At 43.5% G+C, this 12,800-nt stretch overlaps 1 protein-coding gene across 3 annotated transcripts in view; it reads right to left on the bottom strand.

The window, feature by feature from the left end:
- The window catches only part of TUBA8 (tubulin alpha 8), a 55,512-nt gene that overhangs the window by 13,495 nt on the left and 29,217 nt on the right, over positions 1-12,800 (bottom strand). For all 3 annotated transcript variants that reach the window (XM_069228027.1, XM_069228028.1, XM_069228029.1), the window contains exon 3: positions 3,494-3,642. In XM_069228027.1, the coding sequence (XP_069084128.1) occupies positions 3,494-3,642 (149 nt within the window). The remainder of the gene's footprint in view (positions 1-3,493; positions 3,643-12,800) is intronic.

Here is a 12,800-nt window from a genome sequence, read left to right as displayed (position 1 = left end):
TCTCTCATCAGGTACAACAGGTGTGACAGTAGGACTGGGCCTGGCCTCTCAAATATTCCTTGTTCTCAGCAGCCTATAATGACCTACTGAAGTTCTCCGACCCTTCCATTCAACCCACAGCTGCATAGTTAACTTAGGCCACATATGGTGTACCACTGGGGTCATCCTTTTCCTGCTTGTGTGCATCTATGTGCACCATCTACTGCCACTGATTAGACTCAAACCTCCACATCAAAATACCTACTCTCACTCACTTGCAGTGCTCTGAGGGAGCCATCAGGCAATGTACAGCATAAAATAAAAATCCAGCACAAATAAAATCCATAGCTTTGCGTAATTCAGAGCTGCCTAGGCTGACCAGCCCTAGGGTCTGGCTGCTTCACTAGCCTGGTTCCTCCCCCTACAGCACCTGTTGATGAGCACTGCGGATACCCTTCAACGAGTGTTATTCTAGAAACTTGTTGCCTTGGTTCCTTGCCTAGGACCATCTGGGTTAGGAGTCTCCAACGAGTAGCTCAGAAGCTACAGGTAGCTCACTAGCACCCTCAAAGTAGCTCTTACAGGTGAAGCCAAGTTCAGCACATCATTCAGACATTATGTATGTCAAAGAAAGCATTAATGCACATTTCAAAACCCTTAGAGTAGCAGAAAGCCAAATCAATGACAGAAGCTCATTATAATACCCAGACTCACACTGTGTTGGCCTATTGGGTCTCTCACATCTGTTTTCACTCAGCCTAGCTAAGCCATGAGGAGACTGGCCATGTTGTCGGCCCTGCTCTTTCAGCCACACCTTGTCTGAGAACAATGGTCTGTGAAGGAAGAGTGCTAGCAGTAACCAGTGCGAACCCACTGAAGAGTGGGAATGCAGGTGCCAGAGTGAAAATGTGTTTCTTGGATGAGGGGTTGGTAAAAGAACTGAGGACAGCAAGGCATGGGCCCAGAGCTAAGCCAATGAAGAGCCTCCGGTGCATTTTTGTTTACGGCTGTGTCTGTGTGAGACATTGTGTCCTTACTTACTAAACTGTGTTGCTCAGTGGAAGCTGGGCCTTTTATCAAGGACCACCAAAAGCACATGATACAGCCTCCATCATAAGGAGTTCACCTCGGGCACATTTGTGTCCATTCATGTTAAAGTAGTGGCAATGGCATAATAATGGTCATCCTTGACATATTTGTAGCATTCTTGATCTAGTTGTGGGACACTGGTACTCTTCATTGACATATGAAGAGCTTGACTGGTCTACTTTTAGCTATCTCTGACATAATGGTGGCTCTCACTTGCACAGAAATGGCCATGACAGACATATGGTGAATATACTGTCCATTACAGAGCCAGGCTCTGGTATGGTATAATGGTGGGCATTAGTGCTTTACTACAGGCATCGTTGATGGTGAGCATCTATGTTGCCAGATTGTAGTTCCTGGGCACTTTAAGCAGAATCCATCCATGCGAGGCATTTCTACATGTGAGTACTCAATGAAAATGAAAAACTGATGTTTGGAGTCTGTGTTTTTCCTAAAAATGAAAACTGATGTTTTGAAGGTAAAACAATGTTTTTTAGAAAATATTTTTCTTCTGGAAAATTGAGTTTGTTTACCAAAAATGGGAAGTGTTATATGATAGAGAAATACGATAATTTTTATTTGATAGAGAAATACGTGTATTTTCAGAAACTGATATCCAGGTGAAGACAAATGGTGGTAGTTTCAAAACACATTTAAATTTGTTTGCTGAATGATAATTCAAGTTGATTTGAGGAGGCTCATTTGTGTGGGTATGTCTTTTGTGCCAGGGGGCATGTGATGTTTTAGATTAGGGGAGGCATTTAAATTTGATAACCTTTTTCCGGGTATTTCTGCTGGTAACCTCGTCTGAATTGCTTGCGTGGGCACTACTTATAATTAGGGTGATCATAGTATTGCAGCACTATTTTACAGAGATACAATTTGCTAGTAGCTCAAGCAGACTTTCTTTGAGCAAAAGTAGCTCTCACTACAGAAAAGTTTGGAGACCCCTCATCTAGGTGTTACCCCAATCTCATGCTGGGACCTAGTGGGCCAACACTAGCCCTGGATGAAGGTGGGGGAGTGCCCAGATCGTCAGAGTGGGGGTCGACGACCCAACATGATGAGCCTGATATGCTTGTCTATCTACTGTTGAGATGGAGGACAAAGCAACCTCGGTGGACATCTTCTACCATCTCAGAGCGGACTAAGGCAGTGTGTATTTACACCTTCCCCAGTGACATAGAACAGGCAAAACACTTTGGTAAATCAGCCCGTCAGGATCTACCTATCAAACTCTCATCTATCTCTGGGCTGGGCACAATCCTCATTCTGACGAAGAGGAACTAAGTTCCAATGGTGGCTTGTCAGTCAGTCATGAACAACACCCTTGCAGAGTCCCGTCAACACCCTTCTTTCAGAAGAGCACACACTGACATCCACCAAAACATTCTCGCAACAGGCAGACTTCAGTCAGTCCCATTGAATTCCCGTCAATCGTATGTACACATGATGCATTGCATACTGACAGCAAGCCTCTGCCCAGGTATTATGTCTCATCACCCTCTTGTGGAATATTAACTGCTATCACAAGCCTTTCTAGCCCTTCTATAACACTGTTAGTTAATGGGTTGTAAAGTGATAAATTAGGAGGTAAAAGTTTTGCAACTTTATTTTTTCTAAGATCGTTGCAAGTTCTGCAACGTACAAAGCTGATAACTTTTAAAGAAAAGGTGATAAAATGGGGCAATAGATTATAAAAGAAAATTATTCCTACTAGTGCTTTGAGATGCAAACTGGTTGCTGCTGCTGGGCAGTCAAGTACCAGCCATTCCCCACCCTCCAGAAGTGCCACCTCTTAGGGCAAGACTGCCTCTGTAAAGCGAACACACAAAGCATGGCTGCATTTGTCCTGTTGGAAGCCCTCACCCTGAACCTCCTGCCTGTTGGAAGCCCGCCTCTAAGGGTGCGACTTTCAGAAAGAAACAATGGAGGATGCACAGCTTTTCCAGAACGTCCTGTGGCCAGGCATGGCAAAGGCCTCGAAATGTTACAGGGATAACGCCCTACACCAAGCAGCAGTCCCAGCTGCCTGATATTCTGCCCGTCTTGGGTGGGACATCTGGCTGCTGGGAATCTAAGTCGGAGAAGCGACTATTAAAAACCATCTCACACCCTGCAGAAGACCTTGGACTGCTAGTAACGCTACATCACTGTGACTTTCAACAGTCTCATTAAATACATTTGGGAATATTTATTTTGCTATATACATTTGTTTTGCTCTTTATTGATTCTGGGGGTATTTTCAAGAAAGATCGTTTTTTTGCAGTTCGTGTTGAGGTGACCGTATAATCATGGTTCCCACTCACGCTTTGCACCACGACACAACTTATGTCCACAATATGATGGCACTCTTGCCCTAGTCTATGCTCTCACAGCTACAACATCACTCAGCTCAGCACTTGGGATCAGCCCTTACACTCACCAGCTTCCGAATGCGGTCCAGCACTAGATCGATGCTCTCCTTGCCAATGGTGTAGTGGCCGCGGGCATAGTTGTTGGCAGCATCTTCCTTGCCAGTGATGAGCTGCTCTGGGTGGAACAGATGGCGGTATTTGCCGTTCCGCACTTCATCTAAGAACACAAAGAAATTATATTTTGCACATTTAATGCACGCATGTACTAACTGGTAAAGCGGTGCCCAAGTGAGACTGAAACAAACTCAATGAGCAGAGGAAGTCGTGGTAAGGGACAGATCACACATTGACTTTGGATGTATCTGCTAGATATAAGCCACCCTTGGTCTATGAAGTCAGATCAATGCTACATTTTCAGGATGAGCACTAGCCATTAAATGATTCCATCTTAGATTCATTATTAATGTTTTCAATGTGGATATCCGGACAATCTTGCATGGCTCCGGTTAAATGCACCAAAGTTTGACAGGCCTACCTCAGTACAAGAGACAGAGTACACTGTTCTTTGTTTAAATGATTGCTTATTCTTAAGTTAGCCCAGATCCCTTATCTGCCCCCAGCACCTCTTTGGCCAGGAGATTCTAATGCAAACCATCAATTCACTCCAAACTGATCTGCTGAGATAGGTAAATACACTATAGCAATAAAGGCAATGGAGGCGGTGATTCACAGGGATCTTTTGAAGAAACAGATGTACACAAGGTCAGTGGAAGTGGAAGTTCTAGAGCACTCCCATGCCACAATGGGGGAATGTCTGACTTTCAGGATTGTGCAATGCACCCCTAGATTAATACGGCGGTCCAATTAGAGTCTGGAAAATGACCCCATAAAGTTTCCCATGTTGGCATATTAGCTGGGATTGCTAAATATATTTTTCCCCCAATTACTCGCGTCCCCTGCCCCTCCAGGCACGTGACCCTCCCCCCCCCCTGCCCCCCCCTCCCCCCACACACACCCTTTCAGCACCGCAAGCCTCTCCTGGCACTAAAGCTGGCCCTGGCTGGTAACACTTCCTGGGACCTTAGGCAGAGGTACTGTAGTGTAAATGCATTTAAATAGAGCTTACGGCTTATTTTAATTTGTGGTTTCTGTTCAGTGTCATGCAATTCCATGATCTTTGTTAGAGTCACAGCTTTACTTGCAAAAGTCTGGGATACAAACAGGGGCAGACTGGGAAAAGGATGCAGTGTGGCATACTGAACAGTGTTTGGTTGCAGTGCCTTGTACTTAAGCACCAAATTAAAGTGCAGTGAAACAACTGTAAGAGTAATGGTGTTCACTCTGCCATTTTCATGGCACTCTGTAGATGCTTCATAAAGTTTCCCGCACTGTATGAGTTGGCAGGTTTTTTTAACAAAGTGTTTTTATTAGCATTTGTGATATCTCTACAACAGTCCATAAAAGAAAAAAACTAATATACTAAAGGAGTGTAATTTCCTCAAACTACATCCTGCTCCCCATTCCCGCCGGCCTATCAAATATTCAGTTAATAAAGGGAAAGTTCACTAAGAAATTATTAGAAAACATTCTCATAATTTCTTAGTGAACTTTCCCTTTATTAACTGAATATTTGATAGGCCGGCGGGAATGGGGAGTGTCCTCATCACTGCCCCATTAAAAGCAATCAGGAGTCAAAGAGTCGAAGAGTTGGAGCGCTCGCTCAACAGAGTCATGTGAGCACTGTAATAAGTTGACAATCAACTGTGCTACTTTTGATCAAAGCATCTTGTGATCAAACATTTACTCGCTGGTGATGGAGTACTCATTTGCCAAACTCTAAATCAGGCCCCAAGTCACCAACTAAATCCACATTAGACCTCACATAGTCACATCTCGGCATTCCATTTGATACACAGTTCAATTACTACTTTATATATTCATTTCACCAACCTGCTATACGACAGTTACTTTTGTGCCTATCAATTTTTCTCATATTATTGTAGAGGAGCGGTATGTCACAATAGTTCCCTTGTGGACCCCATGTTTTATCAAGCTTCCTATAGCAGCCGCTAACTGAGAATATTGTCTTCTCTACCACATGTATCATTTCATATGGTGGGCCCAAGCCTCTTTCATCAGAGGAGCCATCCATGCCACATCCTGGCAATGTCTCTTGTGGCCAACCGGCTCTCCATTGTTGTTCACCTTGCTTGACAGGAGTAAGCTCCCAGATCCTCATTCTCTCAACCTAACACCCATCTAAGAACCATGGGAGGGCTTGGATACATCACAATTCCCCTGGGCATCCACAGGAGATTGATCCTGATTTCTTGAGTGCCTGAGACTGGAGTCTACATCGACTGGGACACAGACACTCAAAACCTCTGTAGATGCCAAAGAAGCAGACATAGATAAAGTCTTGTCCATTGTGCTGTAAAGAGACCTACCAAAGTATGGCCCTGAACCTCCATTAATTTCCATGCTGGAACCTCTTGAAGGGCCAGCAGGGTAGACAGAAGCATCTGAAGATGACCGGCTCTTACTTTGGAAAGGAAGATTTTTCCCTGAATCAGTCCTGAATCTGGCCCCTGCAACACGGATGCCTAAAACCTTCGTAAATCCCAAAAGAGCAGACATAGGTGATGTCTTGTCCATTTCACTGTAAAAGCACATACCAGTGAATACATACCAACTTATGGGCCTGAACCACTTTCCTGCTGGAGCCTTCTAAAGAGAAAGCAGAAAGACAGAGGTCTGAGTATGAACAGCTCTTATTTTGGGAAGGAAGATTTTTCCTGACTCTGCCTCCTATTTGCCATGTTTTTGGATGGATTGAGTTAACGATTTGGGATATTGAGTTTGGGCTCCAGACTGTTCAGCATGGTCTTTATCAGTTCTAGTGATCAATCTGCCCGTTTCTGAAGGAGCATGAACTAGCCAGCCATCAATATCTGAGTAAACGGAAATGCCCTGGAGATGAGCCACAACTAGAGCCACCATTTTTATGAAAATCCGCAGTGATGACCAAACTCAGATGAAAGAATTCTGAACTGCCAGTGCTGGTTCAGATATAAAGTCTCAGAAATCTCTGGTGGAAGTTTACAATGGGCGTGGGGAAAGAGGTAGCTAAAAGCTAGAAAGTGATTCAATGGAAGTAGAGAATTGATTCTTTGAACGTTCTCCCTTTTGAACGGGATGAGTTGTACTCATCTGTTCACCTCTTTAAGGACATTCACCATCGATAACCTCTTGTTACCTTGGGAACAAAGAAGATGATAGAGTATAACTCCAATCCTTTTTCCGATTCTGGAAGTGAAACAGAAGTGAAACAGAGGCTTCCTTTTCCACCAGGGCTTTGGGACCTTCCATTATTGCTGTCTTCTTTGTGGGAAATCTTGGCCATAGTGTACGAATGATACTAAAGTTCACAGATAGAGAAGGAAGTCCTATTTTGCAACACTCAAGACCACAAGTCTGAAGTTAATTTTCTAAATTTTTTCAGAGTTGCAATTTTACCACCCACTTGCCATGTTTGGCCTGAATTGCATATAATCAGAAATGATGTTCTTTGTTGAATGACTCATTTCTGCGTTTTAGGAATTTGTACCAGAAAAGATTTCCTTGAAACTTAGCAAATCTTTCTGATGACTGTTGTCTTCTCAATGGTTGTCTAAATGCTTTCTTGAAGGATCCCGAAGTCTTGGATGACTGTCTCATAAATGAGGAACAGTGCTTCCCCTACTTAAACATGTGATGTAGATTATCTTAACTCATAGCCAAAAAGCCTAGATTCTCAAAGAGCATTCCTAGGGTAGTAGCCCTTTGATCTGCACCAATATTACTTGCTAACACTGAGGCTCTTATCTTATTAAGGAACATATCTGACAAAATGTCCACTAGTCGTCCCCTTCCTCTTAACTGATCTGAACACTATGTACCAACATTAACAGCTTTCAATAAAACCTTAAGGAAATCAGCAATTGAGAGGTATATGCTCCAGATATACATGCATGCAGTGCCAAGTGGGACTCTGAAAAGACTCTCATTAATCCAGAATCAATCTTTTCTGCTAGATCATTTAGAATGGTCCCTTCTGCCATTGCGTGCTTCCTACTAGACGGGCAACTAAAAATTCCACATGTAAGTTGTCAGGGAATTTACATTACATATTCACCAAAAGGTAGAGCCAGGACATAACACGTGTTAGATTAATCTTTCCACTCCTGTATCACCACATCCAACACATGCTGATGGATGGGAACACCTGTATTGGAAGCCTTCTGAAATTGTCTTGGTGATGTCACGTCCTATAGTCCCAGCTTTTCAAATGCAGGAAATCCTATAGTCTCTTTTATATGTGTCAGCAATTCAGGAAGCATGCCCTTGGAAATATACTACTCTCCACAATTGAATATTTTCACCATCTCATCACTATCAGAGTGCTAAACACATCATAACATATTTCATTTGTTCTCTTCCCCTCTACAATAGAGTTCTTTTTCACAGACGGAAAGGTATCTAGGATAATTTTGTTTCCTTCCTCATCATCAACTCTATCATGTCTCTGCCTTTCAGGCAGGAGTGAAAAGTAGGAACTTGAGGAAGAGTTTGCAAAAAGTATTCTTTTTTGCATCTTTCCTCATTTTCCAAAATACCAAGACGTCCTGCAGATGACCCCACTGACTGCAGCACTTGAACAAACCTTGAGGCAGCTATTTAGTGGCCTCAACCACGTGGCCACTAGTACCGCTCTAGCAAGAAACTTCTTGTGTCACATAATGCCTACGCCAGGCATAATGTATGCAAGGGGGGCGTTCCCCTGTCAGGGGGACAGCAAAAATGGTGCAAGGGAATCTATGAGATTCCACTGCACCATTTTTAGCGGCGTTTTTAACGCTTGCATAGAGCAGGCGTTAAAAGGGGACACACCATTATTTATAATGGGCCCCTATGTACCTTGTAGGATTAGCGCCACTTTTCTTAAATTTGGGCAAGAGTTTCTGAGAATACAATTGGGACTACAAGGACCCATTATATACCCTTCTCTCTACAGTCAGGGCCTCTGAGGATACCTTCTAGAAACCACGTAGATCATGCCCATCCTTCTCTGTAGAGACAGAGGGCCAGATGTACAAAGCCCCTTTGCATTTCTAAATGGTCCGAATCAGTATTTCGGGCCGTTAAGAAATGCAAAACGGCCTTTTCTAATGTACAAAGGCCTTTAGGGAATTGCAAATTGTGATTTCTATCCTATAAAAATCGTAATTTAAATCCCCAGATTATAGGCATTACTATTTGAGATTCCTATTCTGATGTACAAAGCATTTCCTAAATGCGATTTGGGCATTTAGGAAATGCAATTACCATTGACTTGAAGTCGATGGTAAGCATGTGCAATTTAAAAAAGCACCCCAAAATTGCGACAGAACACACACATGCCTCTTGGGCATATGTGTGCTCTACATGTGCACTGCTATTTTGGGGTTTACTAAGGGGGGGTCTTTTTCCTGTTGCCATCCTTGGTTTTACATTTCCCAAATAGCGATTTCTATGAAGTTGCTATTTAGGAAATGCAAAATTGCATTTTAGTACATCTGGCCCAGAGTCTCAGTTTCAGAGAATTGCCTATTAAACCTAGTGCTTTTAACCAATTTCCTTCGTAATATGTGCTGGAAAATGCATCACTTTGCCCGTCAGGCTCTGGCTTCCCTCGCCTCGTTGCCCCAGTTGTTCAGCCGTTCCCTGCCTCTCATTCCATGTTCATCTCCACTCCCCTCCTTCTCATCTTAATCAATTTCGGCATCATCCCGCCTCTGTGCCATGTGTCCCCACCACCCGTCTCATGCATCCCCTGACTCCTGTGTTATCCATTATCCTGCTCCCTGTTTTCTGGCTTTCTACTTCCGGTGTCAGCCTAGGATAATGCAGTCTGCATCAGGAAAAGGCCACATGGAGGTTTTCAAGGGCATGAGATAGTGCTCTTTAAAAACAGAACGATCTGTTGACTTTGCCAATGCTTATTATTTTTGCAGGCGTTTACTTTTCAGCCATTGAGGCTCTGCAATGAGTGGATAAAAACATCCCAAGGATCTGGCAGGATATGAGTCATTAAGGGACATGGGGTCACAATGGATTATGAGGGATACACTGGGTGACGTGGATCACAATAGGTGATTTGTCACAAGGGGTGGCGAGGACACCAAGAGTTAAGTGAGAACAGTTGATTGCCTGGCGCCTTCCTGACAGCCCTGAACTGAACCGTGTATTTCGAAAGCCAGTCTTATGCATATGAAAGGTAATACAGGAGATGTAACATGTTAAATCACATCTAAAAATAATGTGTTACTAACACCCTGTCCCTAAGGGACTGCTGAGCGTGGAGCTTATTCTGTTCACAGCAGCACAAGGTGTGCTCTGGAGAGTGGGTGACCCTGTGCAATGCACATTTCTTTATTACAGCCTTTGGATTTCCAGTCACTAGCCTATCCAAGGTATTCCAAAGTACAAGCATTTTTCATAGAAAAGAACAGGAATATGTCAGGCTTTCTAAATGTACAACATGATTTTCTCATAAGTAGGAGCTATGAATTTCTGTGACTCATGCACTCACTCACTGAAAGGCATCAGCCGTGACATTAAGTGACTGAATGAGTGCACGATCACCTGGATGCACAGCTTAGTGAATGAATGAGGGTGGGTGACTTACCAAGAGGATGGCCACAGTTGGCTTCCGGTGTAACGGATTCATGAAGCATAAACCGAGCTACCTGCTAGACTGAGAGTGCACAAAGGGGGTGAGGGGAGTGTGGACTGAAGTCGAGGGGCGCATTTCAGAGAGAGTGGCTTGGGGTTATCAAGCTAAGAGCTACCCCTTGAAAAGATGGGTTTTCAGCAGGCCAGGGCTCAGCGTCTTGTCTTTCAGTGATATCTCTGGGCAGCAAAGGCTTGCTTCGATATGCTGAAGGATGGTTGCTGACTACACAGTTGTCACGCTAAATAAGGGTCAGCGTAAAGTGAGACATATTTCTTTGAATATACACTTAGAACGGTATAGGGAATACTACATTGAAAACCATTTACCTGTAGTTGCAGGGGTGTGACCCACAAACATGTTTTAGACAATGCAGTGAAACATAAAACAAAATGGCGGCCAACACCAATATTTTGAATGGGCCCATGTTATTCTGTGATCATTCACGTCACACTCAGCAAAGCCCTCTAACTTGCATTGGGTTTCTGTCGCAATCCCCCTCCGTCTCTCAAAACCCAGTAGGTGAAACCAGACTTCAAAGAAACACTTTAGTATTAATCAGTGTACCTCCTCGTAGTACATTTCTAAATTAGGCTCATTGATTGTAAACAGAGTAGTGATTTTCAAAAGACCCGAGGTTAAATAAACTGGTATCAACAAGGTTTCGCTGATAATGGTATTTCTCAGCATTGCAGATGGATGTTTCCAATGTCCATTGATGAATTGCAACCTCTCTTGGCTCACAGATCGGTAATATCTCTCAGCTGTTCGAGCATGGTCAAATTTTTTATTTTTCTATTTTTCATGGGTCCCTTTTGTGTTGGTACCTCAAAGTAAAAAATTAAGACATTTGGTGAACTTAATGGGTCTGGATCTCAAAATTGGTCAGTTGCAGTCAGCAGTTCTTTGTGCATTAGAGCCACTGAGGGATTTCCGATGACTATATACCAGAATCCACTAGTCAGAGATGTAACAAATCTTTCATCTGTGGGTCCGTATGTGCCATGGGCTTCTTTTGGGCACAGTTTAAAGACATGAGAGCAGGGAAGATGAAAAGTTTCCCTTTGGCGTCTACAGTTTCTGGATCCTAAAGCCATGCTACGCGGGGGATCCTATTCAATTAGAGCAGGGGCGTGTGCTCCGCAAGCATTCTCTTTTTCATATTGCTCAACTGCATTTTATAAGCATTGGTTTGTTCCACTGAATCTGCTCTTCCACCAGGGAACTACTGATCCTTACTAAAACTCCAATTGTGGACTCTGCACCAGGATCTGGAGATCTTTGGGCAGGTAGATGAGGTCGTCCGGGTGTGGGGAGAGCTGGCACATTTCCAGTCTCAGGCATACTCTTTCAGGGCCCTCTTAAACACGTCTTCCAGCTTGATCCCAGCAAGCGGAAATACAGGAAGCATGCAGCCTCTCTTTTAAGTAACACTCAACAGGTCCCCTCCAGGCCATGGGGGGAATGCTCTAGAAACCACAAAACAAGTACTTCTGTTCCCTGATGAGCTGGCCAGACGTCCAGCTCCCAGTCAGCTCAAGGTCTAGTTTCAAGGTTTTGGTGACCGCGCAATCATGAGCAAGAGACAATTTGCAGCCTGCCCCGATTTAAGCTGTTCAAACTGGTTTGAATTTGAACGAGTTGTATATTTCAGTTCCTAAACCTTGCATCTCACTAAGTACATATTTTGAGGGATTGGAGGATGTGCACATAGTGAGGAAGCAAGAATTGTGAAACAGCTAGAGGCAGTGGCTTGGGAAGGAGATGGGGAGAAGGCTAAATTGTGAAACAGAGAGAGGCAGTAAATCATGTGCAAAACGAGGAATGAGAGAGATAATTGGATTGGTTGGGGATTTAAAACCTCCGAGCTTCCCTGCCTTAGGAACCTTAGGTTCCTAACCCACAGCCATAAACCTACATATCCGCAAAAGTTGCTGATACGAAACATTTCACAACTAAAGCATGTTTTGCATTTGGAATGTTTATTGGTTAGGAAAATTAATATGAGAATGAATAGCTACAGTTCATATTTGCGTAAAAACTCTCAGTTTTCTTTAGCAAACGTGCCTCTATCTACCTCAATATTATTTAAATATGTTACGTTTCGGACTGTATTTGTAAGCATGGTTAATACAGAGCTGAAATGCAGCATAGGTTCTTCATTGTTTAAAGCATTTGAGAGAAGTCATCTCCAAAATATACTTAATTTACTTTTGTGGAAACTGAAAGCAGGAGTGAATTTTTTTGTGCAAATTAATGTTCATCCAAGCACCTTCTATTATGACGTGCCATACTGCCATTTCTCTCTTCACCGCCCAGTTTCTTCTGGGGGCTCTAGCTTTGACTTTCACAACTGGGGCTTCAGGCAGGAAAATGCAATCGGCTTTGTGCATGGTGGTAGCTGATGAGCAGCAGGGTGGATGGCACTGATTATGACAAAGGCGGTTGATGGATGGTGTGATTGGCTAAGGCAGTGACGCCCTAGCCAATAGGAAGGCCCAATGTATTTCTTTGCTATAGGGTTCAGGATGACTTTGCTGAGCCACTGTTTGACCCCATGAAAGAAGAGAAAAGTCCTTCATCCATGAGTTGAACAATGTAGAGACAGCGAACATCTGCCAATA

The sequence above is a fragment of the Pleurodeles waltl genome, chromosome 4_1 (genome assembly GCF_031143425.1).
Source record: "Pleurodeles waltl isolate 20211129_DDA chromosome 4_1, aPleWal1.hap1.20221129, whole genome shotgun sequence".
NCBI classification, from domain to species: Eukaryota; Metazoa; Chordata; class Amphibia; order Caudata; family Salamandridae; genus Pleurodeles; species Pleurodeles waltl.
The sequence above is the reverse complement of the archived record's forward strand: the minus strand, read 5'-3'. Positions and strand labels throughout refer to the sequence as shown.